A 23,617-nucleotide genomic window follows, 5' to 3' on the forward strand; every position below is an offset into this window, starting at 1 on the left:
GATCAACATTGAATTTACAAATGTAAAAGAATGTCAGGTAAAATAACTAGTCCGTGAGCCAGTTGGGATGGTCGGTACCATCTGAGGGGAATAATGCTCATAGTGATTTTTGGCAAGATATACAACTCTGGAGTTAGAAAATATGTAATAGCATTGCACCACTGGTAGCTTTATTACTTCAAATAAGTAATCAGTTATAAGAATATAAGCATATATTCCATATTAACATCAGTACAGCAGAAAATGCTACCCCCCCCCCGCCCCCCAAATGTAAAAAACCTCATTTGGAGAGATTTCTGGAGTTTTATTAATGTCATGATATTTTCCATATTGTTGTATCAAATCAAAACAATCTTAAGCTTTTGTCATAGCATATAGAATGATAGTACAATAATTCAAATGTGGGGTTCCACACGGCCATAACCTAGGCCCCATTTGGTTGTAAAATGAATATATTTAATCAAAGACTGCTTTCCATAATTTGTTTTCCATACTTTCATAACCTATTAATAATCATAATAATTTTCCAAGTCTTCCACGTCTTCATCTGAACTTTCCACACTCTCTGAGGTGGATGCCTGGTTCTCACAGTCTGCCAGTCTACACATGTCAGTACACGTGACGCCATTTGCAACTGTTACGTACCCTGTAACTGGGTTGCCAAACCAGCAGAAATGGATCACTCAGTTGGAGTCTGGATTACTAGAACTAAGAAAGTTTTATTAAAGAAACAAGCAACACAGTAATCGAAAGGATAATAAATGCAACAGTTCAGTAATGATAAACACACATGTGCACAGAATTAAGATAACAGCATCAATCAAGCTCTATCGTTGTCTAGGGATAAATGACCAATTTCAAAGTGACACAAAGTTCAGTCCAATTTAGTAGTTCAGTTCGCAGTAATCGTTGCCATGGCGATGGACAACGTGGGGGGGGAGAGAGAGAGAGAACGGGAACAACTGATCATTCAGACACGGCTTCACTCACAGACCGGCGATATGGCTCACAAGCAGCTTTTGGGCGGGTCCTTGGTGATGTCACCTGAGGTCACCGACTGTGATCCCTCCTCCAGATGCGGTCGATCCTCTGCAGTGAACCCGGCACCCAGGCAAGGGCGGACACACACCAGGTTCCCGCTGATCGTACCTTTCCACCCTGGTCGTTGTCTGATACTTCCCACCGACTCGTGAGAGGCGCACTGCTTCCAGGGTCTCGTTACCTCGGGTGGCGTGTGTGTCCTGCCTTAGCGAACCGGTCCCTTTTTATCCCCCTGCTGGGGTATCGCCTGTCCATCACTTCAAACAGTTCAGGGTTCAAAGGGGGAGCCGCTCCAGACAGCTCTCTACACATCTCCAGGTGCTGTTTCATTGTGTCCCTTATCTCTCTCTTGAAGACAGGTGGCAGACCAACTGCTGATCACACAGGACAGCTAACACCTTATCTATGTGTATTCGTCACACTTTCCCCCTTTAAGGATTTTTACCGGGAGGTAAAAATTACAAACATGAATACATTATTTGATACACGCACAAATATACATCTTTATCAGCTATTTGGCTAACACGGCAAGTTTGAAGTTGTCAACACCTTGACACACAGTCATCGCATTTTCTGTTCCTTTTACACGTGTTATTAATAATCCCTTAGACCAGGCTCCAACTCAGCAAACTTCATAGTGGCCAAAAACACTGATGAATTGCGACCAATGTAACCTCTCATTTGGTTTTGTCCCGGACCACAATAACAAGGGTCGTCCCATTCCGACTCAGTTTTCTCTCGCAAGGGCTTAGTAGGAGGGGGACGGGTATTGACCGCAGAGTTATTGCAAAACTTCCTGCAGTACCCCACCATCTCCAAGAGCCTTCTGAGGGCCCTCTTGTCTGTCGGGGTTGGGAGGTCAGTGATAGCCTGCACTGTAGCTTGCATTGCTGCCAGCTGCCCCTGTGTCACCACAATTCCCAGGTAAGTGACCCTCGTGTGGCCAAATTAATTTTTTTCAAGGTTCACTATCAAGCTGGCTTCAGACAGCCGTATTAAATTGCCAATACACACCTCTGTGTTCATCAGCCCTTTAGTCACTGAATTACTCATTATATATGAGTGTTGTTTACTAGGCTGACCTATTGTAACAGACATCACCCAACATCCCAGTTCTTTGCATTGCCTCGGGACAATCAAACACACGGGTGCGAGTCGTTTAATTACTTCTTCTAAAGATTCGCTTTGTTCGGGGATTAAGGGAGAGACCTTATCAGTAGACCTGGCCAAAACAATAGCCTTCTCCCATCTGATCGATCCCATACTAATCTTTTCAAAATGGTTTTTTTCTCCCCAGGGCCCCCCTAGCTTCATTGATTTCCACGCGAACACCGACTGGGTTTGTTAGCATATCAAAAGCCTGTGACCGTCTCAGTTCGCGTCGGTCATGATCAGTAACATTCTTCCCCCTGGGCAGCCGGTACATCTCTTTCATGATTCCACCAACTGTTTCCTCCAGCACCGCAAAATGTCCACCGGGGGGTACCTCGTGGGCCACCTCGTGGGCCATGTTAAGAACCTCATCCCCATAACTCTTTTGCACCACCCCCCACTCCTCATCTGCGGGTACTGTACTTGATTTCCCTTTTTTCCTTAGCACTTCGTCCTCCGCACAATAGCCCACTAGTTCCCTTGTTAAAGCTGTGTCAGAGAGAGCTGTCTCTGCCGAAACCATCAGCCCCTCGTCTCGCTCCTGCGTCTGCACAAATTCTTTCCTGGCTACTGCTACGTCTGTCCCAGCTCCCTCACTGCCTCTTGTCTCACTACCTTCTTTCTTTCCATTTTCTACCCTCTTCTTGTACAAGGCTGGCAGAAATGTCTTTGCTAAATTTACTACTGCGGTCCCGTGATGAACCTGTGAGTCCATGGGCGGGGCCTCACTGCTGGCAGGCTGACCTGTCAATCTCACGACTGGGAACACGATTCCCCCGGCGATGTCATTACCGAGCAAGACTTCCACGCCTTTCATCGGTAATTCGGACCTCACCCCGATCGTGACTAGTCCAGAGACCAGGTTGCTTTGTAAGAGTATTTGGTGCAAAGGGACTGACTCTGTCCCTTCCCCAACACCTTTGACCTCTACCTCCCCAGTCTGGGTCTCTGAGCTAAACTCTAATACACTCTTCAGTATTAGTGACTGACACGCTCCCGTGTCTCTCCAGGTCCGCACTGGAACTGGTTTTAACCCCTCCTTCACTGACACCAGTCTGGCCGAGATAAACCTCTCGCGCCCTTCCTGGACTTTTTCAGACCTGTCCTTCCCTAGCGGTTCGCTTAACAGCTCGATACAGCCATTCAAAATTTCCGCTTTTCCTTTCCCCGTCTCCTTCCTTGGGGCAAAGCACCTGGACGCAAAGTGTCCGGCTTTCCCACAATTATAACAGACGACCCCAGGAGACTTCCTACCAGACTGCTCCCGATCTACCTTATCCTTTTCACTAGTCCCCGGCTTACTTTCTGACTTTTCCGGCGGACTGTCCCCACCGTCCTGACTACTCTTCTGGTAGCCTTTACTCGGGGCAAACTTCATTTTATGCGTCAACGCATACTCATCCGCTAACTTAGCAGTTGCGGCTAACGTGGCTGCCTCTTTCTCATACCCTCAGGGACACAACCTTTAAACTGCTCAATCAGGATCAGTTGTAGCAGTCTGACATAATCACCCCTACCCCCTTCGAGGCGCACCAACGCTCACAATATGTCTGCATCTCACGGGCAAACTCTAAATACGTGCGGTCCCACTGCTTCCTCGCATTCCGGAACCTCTGCCGGTATGCCTCCGGGACCAACTCATAAATCCTGAGGATGGCCTCTTTCACCACCTCATACCTCTGGGCATCTTCCGCAGACAAAGCTGAGTAAGCTTGTTGGGCTTTCCCTTTCAGTACACCCTGAAGTAACACAGCCCACTTATCCCTCGGCCATTCCTGACTTATAGCCACTTTTTCGAAGTGGAGAAAGTACCGATCCACGTCGGTATCGTCAAATGGGGGAACCAGCCTAACCTCCTGGGTCGCCCGGAACCCTCCACCTTGGTTCGGCACGAGCCCCTGCTCGGCCCTTATCTTTAACTTCTCCAGCTCAAATTCCCTTTCCCTCTCTTTCTCTTCTCTCTCCAACTGTCTGTCCCTCTCTTTCTCTTCTCTCTCCAACTGTCTTTCTCTCTCTTGCCTTTCTACCTCTTTCTCTCTCTCCTGCCTTTCTAACTCTCTCTCCTGCCTTTCTAACTGCTTCTCTTCGTGTTCTAACTGCTGTACCCGGAACTCGTGCTCGAGTCTCAGGTTTTCAAGCTGTACCTGTACCGCATCTCCAGCAGGTTTTTCAATAGACGCCACCCCCAGCTCACCTTGGGGAAACACACCTTTAGATACATAGTGCTCTACAATAGCTCTGTGTATCTCCTCTCTCCTCATTGTCGACTTCACCTTAGCAAGATTCACCCGTTTGGCCACAGCTACCAATTCCGATTTCCTGGCATCCTCTAATGCCTCCAAGGTCGGCACCTTTATAAATTCCTCAGCCTCCATTTCTGCTGTTTGTCTTTTCTTTCTTTCGGGAATTTTAACCCAATCAATTTACTCCGTCCCAAATTTAGCGTTCAAAATCGCGGACGAGAACCCCACTTATGTTACGTACCCCGTAACTGGGTTGCCAAACCAGCAGAAATGGATCACTCAGTTGGAGTCTGGATTACTAGAACTAAGAAAGTTTTATTAAAGAAACAAGCAACACAGTAATCGAAAGGATAATAAATGCAACAGTTCAGTAATGATAAACACACATTTGCACAGAATTAAGATAACAGCATCAATCAAGCTCTATCGTTGTCTAGGGATAAATGACCAATTTCAAAGTGACACAAAGTTCAGTCCAATTTAGTAGTTCAGTTCGCAGTAATCGTTGCCATGGCGATGGACAAGGTGGGGGAAGAGAGACAGAGAGAACAGGAACAACTGATCATTCAGACACGGCTTCACTCACAGACCGGCGATATGGCTCACAAGCAGCTTTTGGGCAGGTCCTTGGTGATGTCACCTGAGGTCACCGACTGTGACCCCTCCTCCAGATGCGGTCGATCCTCTGCAGTGAACCCGGCACCCAGGCAAGGGCGGACACACACCGGGTTCCCGCTGATCGTACCTTTCCACCCTGGCCGTTGTCTGATACTTCCCACCGACTTGTGAGAGGCGTACCGCTTCCAGGGTCTCGTTACCTCGGGTGGCGTGTGTGTCCTGCCTTAGTGAACCGGTCCCTTTTTATCCCCCTGCTGGGGTATCGCCTGTCCATCACTTCAAACAGTTCAGGGTTCAAAGGGGGAGCCGCTCCAGACAGCTCTCTACACATCTCCAGGTGCTGTTTCATTGTGTCCCTTATCTCTCTCTTGAAGACAGGTGGCAGACCAACTGCTGATCACACAGGACAGCTAACATCTTATCTATGTGTATTCGTCACACAACACACATACATCTTGGGAGTGAACATTTTTTTTGGACAGTTACAGGCCAGTAGATCCAGGATGGCATCGGGTGCTGGCTGGTCTTCCATCCAGTGCACCACCAACTATTCAGCTTCCTCTTCTCTCTCCATCTTCCATCCTCTGCCAACAGGGCTTGGCACTTGTGGGTCCTTCTCTAAACATCTTCTCCATATACCAGCCTGGTAGTTGGCTCACTGTGCACGTTTTGTTAAGCAGTCCTTGCATGGTGGGAGTTGATGACTTTTGATTTCACTTTTTTTGGACAGAAAAGGTGGTCGATGCTTTTGGGGCATACAGGAGACATGTAAATGCCTCCAGTTTGTCCATCAGTTCTGGGGAGAGGTTCCATTCCTGACCCAACTCTAAGAATGTGTCCTGAGTTTCCCTGTTGCTGGTCAGAATTTTTAGAGCACTTGTCTTCCCTTTGCCTGCAAAAGTGCTTACAGTGTCACATCCTGTATATGCGTGCAACCCGATGAGAGCCCTGCAAACCTCTATTCCAACAGTGGCAGCAATCTTCTTGATGTCTACAAGCCTTGTATGGGTTCTAGTGCCACACTTCTGGAACAAATGGGGACACTGAAGAGCTGACACCTCACTGTCTTAAGATGTGATTCTGTAATATTTGTCATTCACAGTTGCATACAGAATCTTCTCCTGTTGCCTTGCTCTGTACTCTGCCTTCCTCCATTCATGGACTATGAAGCTAATGAGACTATTTTTGTTACTGACTTTGGTCAGGAAGCTCCTCCACTGCCTCACCATCTGTGTGCCTGTGATACCTTGCAACTCATGACCAGTCTCTTCACCCGTAGAGATCTTTCACTATTCTTGATAGAGTTCTCCTTGTGTGTGTTGAACACAACATCTGTTCTGCTACTCTGACTGCCTTCCCTCAGAGCCATACCCAGAATTGTTGTGGCAACATCTCTGAAAGTAACTTGATCACCTTTCACTCGTTGGACCAAGTTCATTCCATTAACCACCGTAGCAAAGTATCCTGGGAGTTCCTCTTCTACTGCAACATTTTTCTGCAATGTTGTGGCTAAAGTAGCTTTATTTGTCTTTCTCAGCAATCCTTCTGGTGTGGACAGGGCCTGATATGTGATGAAGTCTGATCTATGATCTTGTCGAAATTGGTTGCCTTGGCCCTCCAAACTTTGAGTTCCCTCTGTAGAGTTTGATTGTCCAAGACAATGTCCCTTGGTGATACACTTTCAGCAACCATTAACAATTTCCCTTTGTCATCTGGAAATATATCCACTGAATTGCCCAGCTCAGATTCCAGTTTCCTCTGAATGTGCTTCCTTGTAGAATCTTGCAGGAGTGTAACTCCACCAGATAGCATGAAAGATTCAAGTTTCGTGACCAAAGAAGTGAGTTGTATAATCATCTTGTTGGGTATGATATCAGTTCTGATATAGTTGAAACAGTCTTTATAGGCTTCCCTTTCAATCCTTTTATACAGTTCATCACCATCTGTTTTATCATCATTCTCTTTGTACTCAGGTTCCCTTTTTCTTGATTCTGGTATAATCCTTATAGCATGAAACATGATAGTGGGCATCTGCAGCAACTATGTCTCTCCTTGTTACTGCTAGAATCTTTTCACCTTCCTTTTGAGTTGCACATTCCCGTCGTGTTTGGTCAGCTCTGAGTTGTACAGCTTGTGTAAGCTTTTCACGTCACTTGGAGCCCTTCAGAAATTTCACCTTATTACAAAAAATGCAGATTTGATCATACACCATTGCTTCTGATGAAGATCTCCTACTTGGCCTTTGTGATGTACAGGTATTCTCACCAGCTTCATCAGTAACGCTTTCCTTTTCAGAGTCTCTAAGTCTCTCTTCATGGTGAAGAGGCTTCGGCAATTTCAGTGATAGTAGATTCTTGGGACTTATTTTTCTCCAAGTTCTTTAGCAAGTAGGGGCATAGTTTCTCCTCTTGGCTGCTTCAAGTAATGTTTCCCAGGATTCATAGTCTTGAGAACTAACTAAATTGTCATCATCTTCTTGTGCTGTTTTCCGGTGTATGATACACTGCTTCTTAACAGATTCTTTGTGCTTATGGCTCTCCATTCTGAAACAAAGTGTTTCAGCTACTCCAGATCTAAATCTACTCTACTCTTCTCTCTCCTCTATTGTGCAGGACTACCCCACCACCACAGTACCTGGAACAGAAAAAAATCACATTAATATTGCTGGTGAAAAAAGCACCTGCTGCAAAGGTGATACAAATGTATGTATAAATGGTGATATACAAGATATAAACCTGAAACAGAACATGAAAACAGAAGTAAATCTTATGTAATGTATAGTCACTGTGTTTTCACTGCCAGTAATAGATAACATTTGTAGAGATGCTAAGTTTAACAACTTTTCTGAAAAACATAGTCTGAGCTATATTCCCACCAATTTTCAAAGACAAAGCGTCAATAATAAGAGTGAACCATCAGTTTGAAGTAGAATGCTTTATTCTGTGCTATGTATAGTTTTGAAAAGTGTGCTTTGGCATGGGGTTATAAATCGAGTGATAACACACAGAAAGCTACCACTGCTGCAATGCTATCATATATTTTCTAGCACTAGGGGGTGTATACCTTGCCAAAAAACACTATAAGAATTATTCCCCCCAGATGGTACCAGTGGCCCAAATTTGGGGTCCTGGCTCACGAACTAAAAGTACCCAGGACATCTTTAGGAAGTGGTGTCTCAGAAAGACAGCGTCCATTTTTAAGGACTTACAACACCCAGGGCATGCCCTTTTCTCACTGTTACCATCAGGTAGGAGGTACAGAAGCCTGAAGGCACACACTCAGCGATTCAGGAACAGCTTCTTCCCCTCTGCCATCTGATTCCCTAAATGGACATTGAAGCTTTGGACACTACCTCACTTTTTTTAATATACAGTATTTCTGTTTTTTGCACATTTTTAAAAATCTATTCAGTACACATAATTGATTTACTTGTTTACTTATTAGTCTGTTTTATCTTATTATTTTTTTCTCTCTCTGCTATACTGTATTATGTATTGCATTGAACTGCTGCTGCTAAGTTAACAAATTTCACATCACATGATAATAAACCTGATTCTGATTCTGAAACAAACAGATAAATTGATAGTACAAACAAACAGATGGATTGATTGATAGATATTACAAACAAACAGATCAGAATCAGAATCAGGTTTGTTATCACCAGCATGTGACATGAAATTTTTGCAGCAGCAGTTCAATGCAATACATAATCTAGCAGAGAAAATAATAATAATAAATAAAATAAAACAGAATAATAAATAAACAAGTAAATCAATCATGTATATTGAATAGATTTTTTTTAAATCGTGCAGAAACAGAAATACTATATATTTTTTAAAAATTGAGGTAGTGTCCAAAGCTGCAGGAATCGGATGGCAGAGGGGAAGAAGCTGTTCCCTAAAGGTGTACTGGGTACTTTGTAGGCTAGTACGTGCCCAAGATGGAGCTGACTAGATTTACAACCTTCTGCAGCTTCTTTCAGTCCTGTGCAGTAGCCCCTCCATACCAGACAGTGATGCAGCCCGTCAGAATGCTCTCCACGGTACAACTATAGAAGTTTTTGAGTGTATTAGTTGACATGCCAAATCACTTCAAACTCCTAATAAAGTATAGCCACTGTCTTGCCTTCTTTATAACTACATCACTATGCTGGGACCAGGTTAGATCCTCAGAGATCTTGACACCCAGGAACTTGAAACTGCTCACTCTCTCCACTCGTGATCCCTCTATGAGGATTGGTATGTTTTCCTTCATCTTATCCTTCCTGAAGTCCACAATCAGCTCTTTCGTCTTACTGACGTTGAGAGCCAGGTTGTTGCTGCGGCACCACTCCACTAGTTGGCATATCTCACTCCTGTACACCCTCTCGTCACCTGAGATACTACCAACAATTGTTTTATAGTCTGCAAATTTGTAGATAAATTGCTAATAAGTAGGTAAAATGCTGAAGATCCTGAAAGCTTATGGAGTGCCAGACCATCTACTGAGAGCAACAGAGTCCAGCTGTACCAAAACCATGGCGAAAGTTGTATCACCAGACGGAGAAACAGCAGTGTTCGAGCTCCTAGCTGGTGTGCTGCAAGGAGACTCTCTGGCACCCTACATCTTTATAATCGTCCTTGATTGCGCTCTGCGTCAAGCTACCAAAGATCATGACAAGCTTGATTTTACCATGAAACCAGGGCGAACCAAAAGGGTCAGACCAGTTACACTCACAGATCTCGATTTTGCAGATGACATAGTCCTGCTCTCTGACCAGATGGAGGAAGCACAGCAGCTACTGACAAAAGTGGAAATTGAGTGCAATAAAATTAGACTTCACCTAAATGCTAAAAAAACAGAGTACATGGTGTTTAACTTCGACGAAGTTACGATACTCTCAAGACCGTAGAGAATGATACCATTAAGAAAGTCTTTGACTTCAAGTACCTCGAGTCAAGAATGATGAGTTCGGAGAAGGACATAAAGATATGGAAGGCGCTTGCGTGTAAGGCTATGAACGACATGAAGGAAATCTGGAAGTCGAACCTGACCAGAGGGCTTAAAAAGAGGATCTTCATAGCAGTCATAGAGTCCATTCTCACATACGGATGCGAGACCTGGACACTCACCAAGACTATGCGAAAGTCTCCAGATGGTTGCTTAAATTGGATAGATATATGGACAGGAAAGGAATGGAGGGTTATGGGCTGAGTGCAGGTAGGTGGGACTAGGATAGGGTAAGAGTTCGGCATGGACTAGAAGGGCCGAGATGGCCTGTTTCCATGCTGTAATTGTTATATGGTTATTAACACGAATGCTCCGGATGGCTCTTGACGTGAATTGGCAACAGCACATGACGAACGTCGAGCTCTATAACAACCTACTGCTGCTCACCACTAAAATCGAGGCGAGAAGACTGCAACTAGCGGGGCACTGTCTATGCCACCCCGAGCTACCTGCCAGCCTAGTCATCATATGGGAGCCCAAGCATGGGAGGATGAACCCTGGGCGCCCTCCCAAGACTATGGCCAACACACTCCTGGAAGACAGCGGCGCGGCTAATGTAGATGAACTGAACACACTGATGAGGGAGAGGGAGAAGTGGAGAGTCTGTCATCGTGCCTGACACCGGTCCCCTAGGTCTGAGTCGACATAGTAGTAGTAGTAGTAGTAAATTTACAGATGGTATTTGAGCTCTGCCCAGCCACACAGTCATGTGTATACAGAGAGTAGAGCAGTGGGCTAAGCACACACCCCTGAGGTGCCCCAGTGTTGATCATCAGCGAAGAGGATATGTTATCACCAATCCGCAAAGATTGTGGTCTTCCAGTTAGGAAGTCGAGGATCCAATTGCAGAGGGAGGTACAGAGGCCCAGGTTCTGCAACTTCTCAATCAGGATTGTGGGAATGATGGTATTAAATGCTGAGCTATAGTCGATGAACAGCATCCTAACGTAGGTGTTTGTGTTGTCCAGGTGGTCTAAAGCCCTGTGAAGAGCCGTTGAGATGGCATCTGCCGTTGACCTATTGTGGTGATAGGGAAATTGCAATGAGGCACCACCCAGTGTCTCACTCTATCCTTCCAAACCCCACCTTCCCCTTCACCTGCTCTCACCTCTCAGTGTCTCACTCAGTCCTCCCAACCCCCACCTTCCCCCTCACCTGGTCTCACCTATCACCTTCTAGAGTCTCATTCTTTCCTCCCCTGCCCCACCCACCTTCCCCCTCACCTCGTTTCATCTACCACGTCCCAGTGTCTCACTCTATCATCCCTTCCCCCACCCACATTCCCCCTCACCTCTCACCTCCCAGAGTCTCACGCTATCCACCCCTCCCACACCAAACTTCCCCCTCACCTGGTCTCATTTATCAGCACCCAGGCTCCTGCTCACCTGATCTCACCTGTCACTCCCAGTGTCTCACTCTATCCACCCCTCCCCCACTCACCTTTCCCCTCACCTGGTCTCACATATCACCTCTCAGTGTCTCACTCTATCCTCCCCCAACAACCTTCCCCCCTCTCCTGGTCACAACTATCACCTCCCGGTGTTTCACTCTATCCACCCCTCTCCCACCCACCTTCCCCCTCACCTGGTTCCCCTGTCACCGCCCAGTGTCCCAACTCTATCCTCCCCCAACAACCTTCCCCCTCTCCTGGTCGCAACTATCACCCTCCAGTGTCTCACTCTATCCACCCCTACCCCACTCACATTCCCCCTCACCTGGTCTCACCTCTCACCTCCCAGCGTCTCACTCTTCGCGCCCCCCCCATCACCTGGTCTCACGTGTTACCTGCCAGTGTGTACTCCTTCCCTCCTCCTCCCCCTGAAACTTCTGGCTTCTGCCCCCTTCCTTTCATCACAAAAGGTCGACTGAACTTTTTCTTCTGCAACAATGCTACCTGATCTGTTGAGCTTCTCCAGCAATTTGCCTGCGTGTTTCTTCATCACAACTGTTTCACTCTCTCAGAGAACCAACCTTAAACCTGTTTGAGTCTGGATCTTGACGAGATTGCAGAGAACCAGTCTGGGTGTTAGCTGCTAACGTTACATCACCAAAAACTGACACAATACAATTTCTAGGCCTGTGTTTCAAAAACAATCATATGTTAACCTCTTCAAGTAGAAGCCACTTGAATTTTAATTCTTTAGCCATAGAAGGATCAAATTAACTTGTGTTGTATGGTGCAATCTCCCGGGTGTGACAGCTGGGAAGGAAGTAAATGATAAATAACATTGAGAAAATGAGTTGTGGATCCTTGAGTCCATCGGTTGTGGAATCATTTGGGGTGAGTGAAGTCATTATCTACACTGGTTCAGGAGCCTGGTAGCTATTGGGTAATAACTGTTCCTGAACCTGGTACAGGTATGGGAACTAAGGCTCCTGTATCTCCTTCCAGAAGACAACAGTTGGAAGAGAGCATGGCCTGGACGGTGGGGGTCCTAGATGAAGAATGCTCCTTGCAGAAGTACTCATTACTGGGGAGGGCTTTAACTGTGACTGACTGGGCTGTCACAAACATGAGAAAATTTGCAGATGCTGGAAATCTAAAGCAACACACACAAAGTGCTGAAGGAACTCAGCAGGCCAGGCAACATCTGTGCAAATGAAGAAAAAGTCATCGTTTCAGGCCAAAACCCACCATCAGGACAGGGCTGTATCCACTTCTGGCAGGCTTTTCCCTTCAGCCACATATACCCATAAGACCATAAGATATAGGAGCGAGTCTGCTCCACCATTCAATCATGGGCTGATCAGTCATACCCTCACACTGCTTTCTCCCCATACCCATTGACGCCCTGGCTAATCAAGAACCTATCTATCTCTGCTTTAAATGAACCCAATGACTTGGCCTCCACAGCCGCTCGTGGCAACAAATTCCACAGATTTACCACCTTCTGACTAAAGTAATTTCTCCACATCTCTGTTCTAGATGGACGTCCTTCAATGCTGAAGTCATGCCTTCTTGTCCTGGACTCCCCTACCGTGGGAAATAACTTTGTCATATCTAATCTGTCCAGGCATTTTAACATTTGGAATGTTTCTATGAGATCCCCCCTCATTCTCCTGAACTCCAGGGAATACAGCCCAAGAGCTGCCAGATGTTCCTCATATGGTAACCGTTTCAAGCCTGGAATCATTCTCCTGAATCTTTTCAGAACCCTCTCCAATATCAGTATATCCTTTTTAAAATAAGGAGCCCAAAACTGCACACAATACTCCAAGTGTGGTCTCATGAGTGTCTTATAGAGCCTCAACATCACATCCCTGCTCTTATATTCTATACCTCTGGAAATGAATGCCAACATTGCATTCGCCTTCTTCACCACTGACTCAACCTGAAGGTTAAGCTTTAGGCTATCCTGCGCAAGGACTCCCAAATCCCTTTGCATCTCTGCATTTTGAATTTTCTCCTCAACTAAATAATAGTCTGCCCGTTTATTTCTTCCACCAAAGTGCATGACCATACACTTTCCAACATTGTATTTCATTTGCCACTTCTTTGCCCATTCCCCTAAACTATCTAAGTCTCTCTGCAGGCTCTCTGTTTCCTCAACACTACCCGCTCCTCCACCTATCTTTGTATCATCAGCAAATTTAGCCACAAATTCATTAATACCATAGTCCAAATCATTGACACTGACAAATCATACCCCTTAGGATACTGTTGGAAAGAGAAGACCTTTCTGGGCAAAGCAGTAATAGCCAAGTCAGTTAGACTGAGACTGACTCTGAGGCTCAGTGGGGAAGGCAGGCAAAAGTCAGGCAGAGCAAAAGATAGGTGGGTCAATTGTTAAGGGGGAGCCACTGGAAATAAGATGAGAGTGCATGGGATCCAGGGTAAAGGCCTGACTGTTCCCTCTCAGCTGTGCGGATGCCAGGCCGCAGGGTAACTGAAATGCTCCCACGCACATATCCTTTGTTGCCACACAACTGGAATTTTCTTTTTTCTAGTGTTTTGTTAAAATGCTGTGCAGTTTTCAGGCTGTGTAAAAATTTCCTGCTCAGAGGAAAACAAATTGGAGGAAATGTTGCTTGGTGTGCCCAGAGGCTTGTGGTGGTTGGGTCTTACTCCACACAGATGGCTGTGACTACTGGTAAACAAGAGAAATTCACAGTTGCAGGAAATCCCGAGCAACACACACACAAAATGCTGGAGGAACTCACCAAGTTACAGTCGCCATCTCGGGCTGAAACCCTTTGGCAGGACTGGAGGGTGAAGTGTGGAGTGCTGCATTTTGGGAGATCCAACATAAAGGGTACACAGTCAATAACCGGGTCCATTAACAGCACTGATGAAGAGGGATCTTCAGGTCCAGGTCCATGGCTTCCAGACAGATGAATAGTGCGCTACACTTTGTCCTCATTAGGTGAGGTATTAAGTTCAAGAGCCAGGAAGTAAATGCTATAGCTTTATAGAACTGGTTTATTTAAGAAGGATGTGGAGGCTTTGTTGAGGGTACAGAAGAGGTTTACCAGAACTGGACTCTCTGACGGTGGTGTCTGAAAAGAGGATGCTGTCCAAGTTGCATGCCATCTTGGACAATGTCTCCCATCCACTACATAATGTACTGGTTGGGTACAGGAGTACATTCAGCCAGAGACTCATTCCACCAAGATGCAACACAGAGCGTCATAGGAAGTCATTCCTGCCTGTGGCCATCAAACTTTACAACTCCTCCCTTGGAGGGTCAGACACCCTGAGCCAATAGGCTGGTCCTGGACTTATTTCATAATTTCCTGGCATAATTTACATATCACTATTTAATTATTTATGGCTCTATTACCATTTATTGTTTATGGTGCAACCGTAACAAAAACCAATTTCCCCCTGGGATCAATAAAGTATGACTATGTCTAATTTACATATTATTATTTAACTATTTATGGTGTTATTACTATTTATTATTTATGGAGCAACTGTAACGAAAACCAATTTCCCCCGGGATCAATAAAGTATGACTATGACTATGACTGACGAGGATGCTGCCTGGATTAAAGAACTTGTGCTATGAGAAATCTGGAGCTGTTTTCTACAGAGCAGCAGAGGCTGAGGTGAGATTTGATAGGTTTATAAAATTATGCAAGCTATAGACAGACAGTGTATCCTTTCCCCCGGATTGAAATATCTAGAGGGCAAGTATGTTTCCGATACAAAGAAAAGTAGTGAAAATTTAAACAAAATAAAAATGACAAATGTTTTTAGTGTTTACTTAATCGAAATTTTATTTCAGAACTTGGATTTTCTCTGAAGCGCGGGAGGCTGAGGGGAGATCTGATAGAGATAATGAGAGGCAGAGTAGACAGAGGGCATGTTTTCCAGAGAGTTGAAACATCTAACACCAAAGGGCATTGAAGGTGGGGGGGGGCGGGGAGGGGAGGTCGGTTCAACTGGGATGTGAGCTATAGTGTTTTTACTCAGCGTTGGGATATCTGCAATTTGCTGCCTGGTATGGCAAAACAATTAGAGACTTTTAACAGTCGTTTGGACAGGCACATGGTTCAGCACAACATTGTGGGCCAAATGTCCTGTTCCTGTGTTGTTCTGTGTTCAAATAATCCAAGGAACAATAATTAAAACTTCATTACAACAAATTGAGAATTCACATTTACCATACAGTATCTGAAACATAAATACGGTAATCATAAGCACAACATGTTGTAATACAAATGCCTTTACCCGTCTGAGCCAGTCCATTAACAATGGCTGCCCAAAGCTCTCCTTTGAAATAGCCTCGCAAGCAAATAGAAGCTTCTAGAAAGACCGGGGCCTCTTTTCCCTCATGCTTCACCGGGAATGGCCGTACAGAATTTGCGCTCAAGTTTCCCCGAAACCACGCCCTGACTGCAACGTGAGAAGGAAACTTAGAGGCCATCTATTCTCAGGCATGGTTGTAAAAGCAGACAGAAATTTAAAGCAAAACGTTAATTGCTCACAATGGGATCCTTTCTACAATCGGGTAGCTTTTTGGAAATCGGGTTTTTAACCGCGGTCCGGTGGAGTTGGAGTACAAGATTGATTCAGGGAAGTTGCTGTGTCACCGGGTTTGCGTTTCCTTCTTCCTGGGAAGTCAGTGTGGTTTATGAGAATCGCCCCTGTAATGGAGTTTAGCAGAATGTGGGCTGGAATCTCTCTGAATATTGAAGAGTCTGGATGAGAAGGAATTATTTAGCCGGTGAATCTGGAATTGATTGCCATCGGGGATATTTAAAGCGATAGGTTCAGGTTACGGACTGGGGACTGGGGCCTCGGTAGGACTACCCGGTCCAATTCTGCTCCCATATCTTTGGGCTGAAGTTGCAGTCGGGTCGGACAGCAGCAGAAAGACGCGGGCGGGGCCCTTCAGCCCCCGAAACCAAACCGGCGGGTGACGCGCCATCATCTTGTCAAGTGTTTCTGTGCCTGGGGTTCCGTACGCGGTGCTACAAACACCACCAGCCCTAACTCCACTTCGCTTCACGCTCGCCGGCTGCCATCGCCGCCTCCATGTTGCCGGCGAGCGGAGACAGCGCCCCAGCCCCGCCCCTGCGGCGGTCGACCAATCAGCACCGCGCCCGCCTGCTCGCCCTCCCACCCGGCGAGAGCCGATTGGCGGTGTGCGGTGTGACGCGCGCGGCTTTCTAGAACCTTCGGGTGAGCCGTTAAAAGGGGCCCGTGGGAGCAGCACGGTCTCATTGCGGCGTTGGACACTACAGACGGCTCGGTTCTCCAGTTCCACCGTAGCAGGTACCGTCATTCTGTGCAGGCCTAACGCGGGGCCTCCGACACTCTCCCTCTCTCCCTCCTTGTCTTATTCGCACCCCTCAGTCACCATTGACGATCGCTAAGTTCTCTCTCGAAATAACACATCAAAGTTGCTGGTGAACACAGCAGGCCAGGCAGCATCTCTTGGAAGAGGTACAGTCGATGTTTCAGGCCGAGACCCTTAGTCAGGACTAACTGAAGGATCTGGAATGAGAAGGATGAAGGGTCTCGGTCTGAAACGTCGACTGTACCTCTTCCTAGAGATGCTGCCTGGCCTGCTGCGTTCACCAGCAACTTTGTGTGTTGCTTGAATTTACAGCATCTGCAGAATTCCTCGTGTTAAACTCTCTCGAGTTTAGCTGTTCTTTCCCCCGCGAACGGAACTGGTGGGCCCGGTCTCCCGTCCCGAGGGAGAGTGTCGTTTGCTCCGCCCACCCTTCTCGAACAGTCTCGGCCGCTCCCTAGGTCGGGGGAGGAAGAGCCGCCGCCCGTCCGCTGGGATCCTCCCGTCCCCCGCGCGCCTACTGACATCCACCCGCGGGAATCTCTGATCCGCTTTCCAGTGGGGCCGGAAATCGGGCGGCATCCGAAACCCTACATAAAGGGGGAGGGGACCGATTATGTCATAGGTGCTGTCTGCCCCCCCCCCCCACTGAGCTCCTCCATTGTCCGCTGACGTCAGACTTGTGATGAGGCCATTTGGCCCATCGAGGCTACTCCGCTGCCTTTGCCGCACAGTCGTCCATTTTGATTTCCTTTGTGTAAGAAAGGCGCGATTGCATAGGTAGGTAGTGGGATGGGGACCACGTGTCCGTCGTATGCAGTTTGTGTGGCTCGATGTCGGCGACGCTGCTGTGGAAACAACCTGTCTGAACTCGGGAGAAGGGATTTACACATGAAGGTACCAAAGTAATGGGCTGGGAGGTATTTGGCAGCTACTAAGTCTGGTGCAAGCAACCATTAGTTTCATTTGCCTTACGTTGTATTATATTTTCCTATAATCATTTTGTTTTTCCTACTAATGCTGGCTTGCGGAGTAAGAGGATGTGATCAGTGATGCGATTGTGTTCCTGTAGTGAAACTCATTTTTATAAGTCATTGTATTGTTGGTGAAGTTTTCTATTTGAATTAATTTGTTTTTCAGGCAACATGTCTAAGGGACCAGCAATCGGAATTGATCTTGGGACAACCTACTCGTGTGTAGGTGTCTTCCAACATGGCAAAGTTGAAATTATTGCCAATGATCAAGGCAACCGCACCACTCCGAGTTATGTTGCCTTCACTGATACAGAGAGATTGATCGGTGATGCAGCCAAGAATCAGGTGGCTATGAACCCAACCAACACTGTATTTGGTGAGTTGCACAGAGAATTGAATTTAATAGTGGATGGTTGGCTGTGCATGTTCATGAGATCTACTGATATTCATGTTATGTGTGGGCATGTGGCCAAGTGGTTAAGGCATTGGACTAATGACCTGAAGGTAGTGAGTTCGAGCCCCAGCTGAGTCATACTCATACTTTATTGATCCCGGGGGAGGGGGGTGATTGGTTTTTGTTACAGTTGCACCATAAATAATAAATTGTAGTAAAACTGCAAATAGTTGAAATAGTGGTAGGACCAACCTATTAGCTCAGGGTGTCTGACCCTCCAAGGGAAGAGTTGTAAAGTTTGATGCCACAGGCAGGAATGACTTCCTATGACGCTCTGTGTTGCATCTCGGTGGAATGAGTTTCCGGCTGAATGTACTCCTGTGCCCACCCAGTACATTATGTGTGGATGGGAGACATTGACCAAGATGGCATGCAACTTGGACAGCATCCTCTTTTCAGACACCACTGTCAGAGAGTCCAGTTCCATCCCCACAACATCACTGGCCTTACGGATGAGTTTGTTGATTCTGTTGGTGTCTGCTACCCTCAGCCTGCTGTCCCAGCACACAACAGCAAACATGGTCACACTGGCCACCAGGGACTAGTAGAACATCCTCAGCATCGTCCGACAGATGTTAAAGGACCTCGGTCTCCTCAGGAAATAGAGATGGCTCTGACCCTTCTTGTAGACAGCCTTGGTGTTCTTTGACCAGTCCAGTTTATTGTCAATTCGTATCCCCAGGTATTTGTAATCCTCCACCATGTCCACACTGACCCCCTGGATGGAAACAGGGGTCACCTTAGCTTCCTCAGGTCTACCACCAGCTCCTTAGTCTTTTTCACATTAAGCTGCAGATAATTCTGCTCACACCATGTGACAAAGTTTCCTACCGTAGCCCTGTACTCAGCCTCATCTCCCTTGCTGATGCATCCAACTATGGCAGAGTCATCAGAAAACTTCTGAAGATGACAAGACTCTGTGCAGTAGTTGAAGTCCAAGGTGTAAATGGTGAAGAGAAAGGGAGACAAGACAGTCCCCTGTGGAGCCCCAGTGCTGCTGATCACTCTGTTGGACACGCAGTGTTGCAAGCACAGGTACTGTGGTCTGCCAGTCAGGTAATCAAGAATCCATGATACCAGGGAAGCATCCACCTGCATCGCTGTCAGCTTCTCCCCCAGCAGAGCAGGGCAGATGGTGTTGAACGCACTGGAGAAGTCAAAAAACATGACCCTCACAGTGCTCGCTGGCGTGTCCAGGTGGGCGTAGACACCGTTCAGCAGGTAGACGATGGCATCCTCAACTCCTAGTCGGGGCTGGTAGGCGAACTGGAGGGGATCTAAGTGTGGCCTGACCATAGACCGGAGCAGCTCCAGAACAAGTCTCTCCAGGGTCTTCATGATGTGGGAGGTCAATGCCGCCGGTCTGTAGTCATTGAGGCTGCTGGGGCGTGGCGTCTTCGGCACAGGGATGAGGCAGGACGTCTTCCACAGCTCAGGAACCCTCTGGAGCCTCAGGCTCAGGCATACAACCTTGCCCAGGCCTGTGCCCTGGAGAGTGAAGACTTTCCAGGTGCAGATCCATGGTCTCACAAGACTAACAGATGCCTTAATTCATGTTACAGATGCCAAGCGTCTGATTGGCCGTAGGTTTGATGATGCTGTGGTTCAGTCTGACATGAAGCACTGGCCTTTTAAAGTCATCAATGACAGTGGTCGCCCCAAGGTGGAAGTTGAATACAAGGCCGAGAAGAAGACTTTTTATCCTGAGGAAGTATCATCTATGGTGTTGACCAAAATGAAGGAGATTGCAGAGGCCTATCTTGGAAAGGTATAGTACAGTCTTGTTAATTCAAGTGGGTAGAATTGTAATTATGTTTCTTATCTAACATTGATTTTTTTTCTTGCCATTTAGACTATTTCTAATGCAGTGATTACAGTACCAGCTTATTTCAATGATTCTCAGCGACAAGCTACAAAAGATGCTGGTACAATTTCAGGTCTTAATGTGCTGCGTATCATCAATGAGCCAACTGCAGCTGCTATTGCTTATGGCTTGGATAAGAAGGTATGTAGTATCGATATTACTGTGTCGATTATTACTAAATTTATCATTTGGAAGATGACTTTTGGTTGCAATGAGTGGGATTAAGGATTGGTGGATAATGTCACACTAATTCTGCAGCTTGGGCGCAAAACTCTTAGTCTCCATCCTGGAGCTGCTTTCCAATATTTTTGTTGATCTGATTCTGTAATGCAAATCCAGTGTTTCCTTGGTCCATAGTCCAGTCTTCCCCCACCCCATATTAAATGTACCATTCTGTTGCATGCTTATGTAATCATCGTTAATTATTTTTGATCTGCAGGTTGGTGCTGAAAGGAATGTCCTGATCTTTGATCTGGGTGGTGGGACCTTTGATGTCTCAATCTTAACCATTGAAGATGGAATCTTTGAAGTCAAATCTACAGCTGGTGACACCCACCTTGGTGGCGAAGACTTTGATAATCGCATGGTCAACCATTTTATTGCTGAATTCAAACGAAAAAACAAGAAAGACATCACTGACAACAAGAGAGCTGTTCGCCGTCTCCGCACTGCCTGTGAACGTGCAAAGCGTACGCTGTCATCCAGTACACAGGCTAGCATTGAAATTGACTCTCTGTATGAGGGTGTTGATTTTTATACTTCAATCACCAGAGCACGATTTGAAGAGCTCAATGCTGACCTCTTCCGTGGCACTCTTGACCCTGTAGAGAAATCCTTGCGAGATGCCAAACTTGACAAGGCTCAAATCCATGATATTGTGCTGGTTGGTGGATCCACCCGCATTCCCAAAATCCAGAAGTTATTGCAAGATTTCTTCAATGGCAAGGAATTGAACAAGAGCATCAATCCTGATGAGGCGGTTGCATATGGTGCAGGTAATGAATATATTGACAATTGTTTTGTAGTATGATCTTCATGCCTTGTTTAACTTGTAACTAAACTGTCTTAATGTTCTCTTAGCTGTCCAGGCGGCTATCTTGGCTGGTGACAAGTCTGAGGCTGTGCAAGATCTGCTGCTGTTGGATGTTACTCCTTTGTCCCTGGGCATCGAGACAGCTGGAGGTGTCATGACAACATTAATCAAGCGTAACACCACCATTCCAACAAAACAAACACAAACCTTCACTACCTATTCTGATAACCAGCCTGGTGTGCTGATCCAGGTAAATTCCAGTGTTACATATATCCAAATTAGCTGCTTGTTTCTCTGATGCCAGTTATGTTAAATTTACTGTCCAGCATTTACTGAATTTCTTGACGATGCCAAATACTGTTTCTAATTTAGGTGTTCGAGGGTGAGAGAGCGATGACAAAAGATAACAACTTGCTGGGCAAGTTTGAGCTGACTGGAATTCCACCTGCTCCAAGGGGTGTGCCTCAAATTGAGGTGACTTTTGATATTGATGCCAATGGTATCTTGAATGTGTCTGCAGTGGACAAGAGCACTGGAAAAGAAAACAAGATCACCATCACAAATGACAAAGGTAGGAAGCTTTAGAAATCTGATGAATTTTGCTTCTGCTATGATGAAGAATTCCAGAAAGTCATTCGTAGTTTCCACCAGAAATAGAGATGTTGGCAAAGAACCTTCCTTGGATGTCTGAGCGGTTGACATAAACAAGATATTTGTTGCTTAACTAGGGAGGAATACTACATTGCTTTTTTAAATTTTGCTTGTAGGTCGCTTGAGCAAAGAAGAGATTGAGCGTATGGTTCAAGAAGCTGAGAAGTACAAGTCTGAAGATGATCAACAACGTGAAAAAATAGCAGCAAAGAATGCACTTGAATCTTATGCTTTCAACATGAAGTCCACAATTGAGGATGAGAAGCTGAAGGGTAAAGTTGGAGATGATGATAAGCAGAAGGTTTTGGACAAATGTAATGAAGTTATCAGCTGGCTGGATAAGAACCAGGTAAACTACATGTCAAGATTATCGATTTAAAAATAATAGATAAAATAAAATTTTGGTTAATTCGCTGTGATGAAGTAAAAACCATTACCATTCGTAGTTTCCACTTGAGCCCTGTGGGGTTGTGATGGCAATCTTCCTTGGATGTCTGAGCGTTTTATCTGTGTTAGCATTCTTTCACTTCATTTTGGTGCAATACAACTAATGGGCTTTTTAAAATTTCTTCCAGACTGCTGAAAAGGATGAATATGAACATCAGCAGAAAGAACTGGAGAAAATCTGCAATCCAATCATCACCAAGTTGTACCAGGGAGCTGGTGGGCCGCCAGGGGGCTTCCCTGGTGCTGGTGGTCCTCCTCCAGGTGCAGGTGCATCATCTGGCCCAACAATTGAAGAGGTTGATTAAAGTGCATGGCATGTCTACTGGTCTTTGAGTATACTTCAAACATAAAAATAAAAAGATCAGCTCTTTAACTTGGTGCCTTGTTTTAAAAAAAACATTCAGACCCCAACAACCAGGTTTTAATTTGTGAATTCACGTTTTATTTTTTTGCCCCACAGTGGAGTCCAAAAACAGGGAAGTGGAACACTAAAAAATCAGAGATTGAAATGTCAACAGCTGAAAAGTTTTTTATCCCCCCTTTGTTCAGTACTTGGTTGAACTTACCCCTTGCAGTTGTTAAAGCAGGTAATCTTTTCAGATGAGTGTTAGCTTGCAAGGATTTTTGGGCTTGCAGAGAGAGGGAGTATTGTGCTTCCATTGAAAACAGGTGATGCTCCAATTTTCTATATGATGTAAATCTGTATATTGCATCTCCTGGGTAAGTTGCCATAGTAATTGCAAAAGGGGTGAATACTTTGTCAGCCTCAATTGTTTTTTTAATTTAGTAATTTGTTGACTGGTGTTGGAATTTCACTTTTGATTTGACATGCACAATGTTGTAGTTGGGCTCTAAAATCCTACTTCATTATTTAAAATTTAGAAAGGGAAACCAGTCAAATGTGAAGATAATTTTGGGGCTGAATACTTTTTGAAGGCACTGTTTTGAACAATGCACTTGTAAGTGAAAATGTGATCTGAATAAAAGCTATGATTGGAACATTACAACTTGTGACTTTTTTTAATCTCCAGCAGCCAACACTAGTTTAATTGATTAACCCTGGTGCCTGTGTGAAATGTACCAGTGTTTGTATCAATTGTCAAGGGAGGAGAATAGAATGAGTAGCTCACTGAAGGAAAACTATGCAGACTAGTATTTGGAGTGCCTGTGGTAAAGTTAACCTTGCAGATATTGAGAACTGCTTTTATTATGATAGATGGGTAACTTACAAGATGTATTCAATTTCCATCATATCTAGTAGTTCTTGGCATAAAGATCTGGCAGATGAAGGGTGAATTTGCAATTGGGATGTTTTTGTTCAGAAGTGAGTTGGGGGACTTTGACCTTGGTCCAAGTGGCCAATAATGTGTGCAGGGAGGTTTTGACTTGACTAATGAAAGTGCCAAGA

The 23,617-nt window shown here is 45.6% G+C and overlaps 2 protein-coding genes across 2 annotated transcripts; one reads left to right on the forward strand and one right to left on the reverse strand.

The window, feature by feature from the left end:
* Positions 1–343: 343 nt before the first annotated feature.
* Positions 344–16,485, reverse strand: LOC134340683 (uncharacterized). Its single transcript, XM_063038130.1, has 2 exons — positions 15,718–16,485; positions 344–7,688 (listed from the first exon to the last, which is right to left on the reverse strand). Exon 2 carries the CDS (start codon positions 3,569–3,571, stop codon positions 2,315–2,317), a length of 1,257 nt encoding a protein of 418 aa, XP_062894200.1. The 5' UTR covers positions 3,572–7,688; positions 15,718–16,485; the 3' UTR covers positions 344–2,314.
* Positions 16,486–16,636: 151 nt separating this feature from the next.
* Positions 16,637–23,216, forward strand: LOC134340682 (heat shock cognate 71 kDa protein-like). Its single transcript, XM_063038129.1, has 9 exons — positions 16,637–16,764; positions 17,927–18,136; positions 19,777–19,982; positions 20,067–20,219; positions 20,518–21,073; positions 21,159–21,361; positions 21,484–21,682; positions 21,879–22,111; positions 22,338–23,216. Exons 2-9 carry the CDS (start codon positions 17,932–17,934, stop codon positions 22,512–22,514), a joined length of 1,932 nt encoding a protein of 643 aa, XP_062894199.1. The 5' UTR covers positions 16,637–16,764; positions 17,927–17,931; the 3' UTR covers positions 22,515–23,216.
* The last annotated feature ends 401 nt before the right edge of the window (positions 23,217–23,617 follow it).

The sequence above is a fragment of the Mobula hypostoma genome, chromosome X2 (genome assembly GCF_963921235.1).
Source record: "Mobula hypostoma chromosome X2, sMobHyp1.1, whole genome shotgun sequence".
Lineage (NCBI taxonomy): Eukaryota > Metazoa > Chordata > Chondrichthyes > Myliobatiformes > Myliobatidae > Mobula > Mobula hypostoma.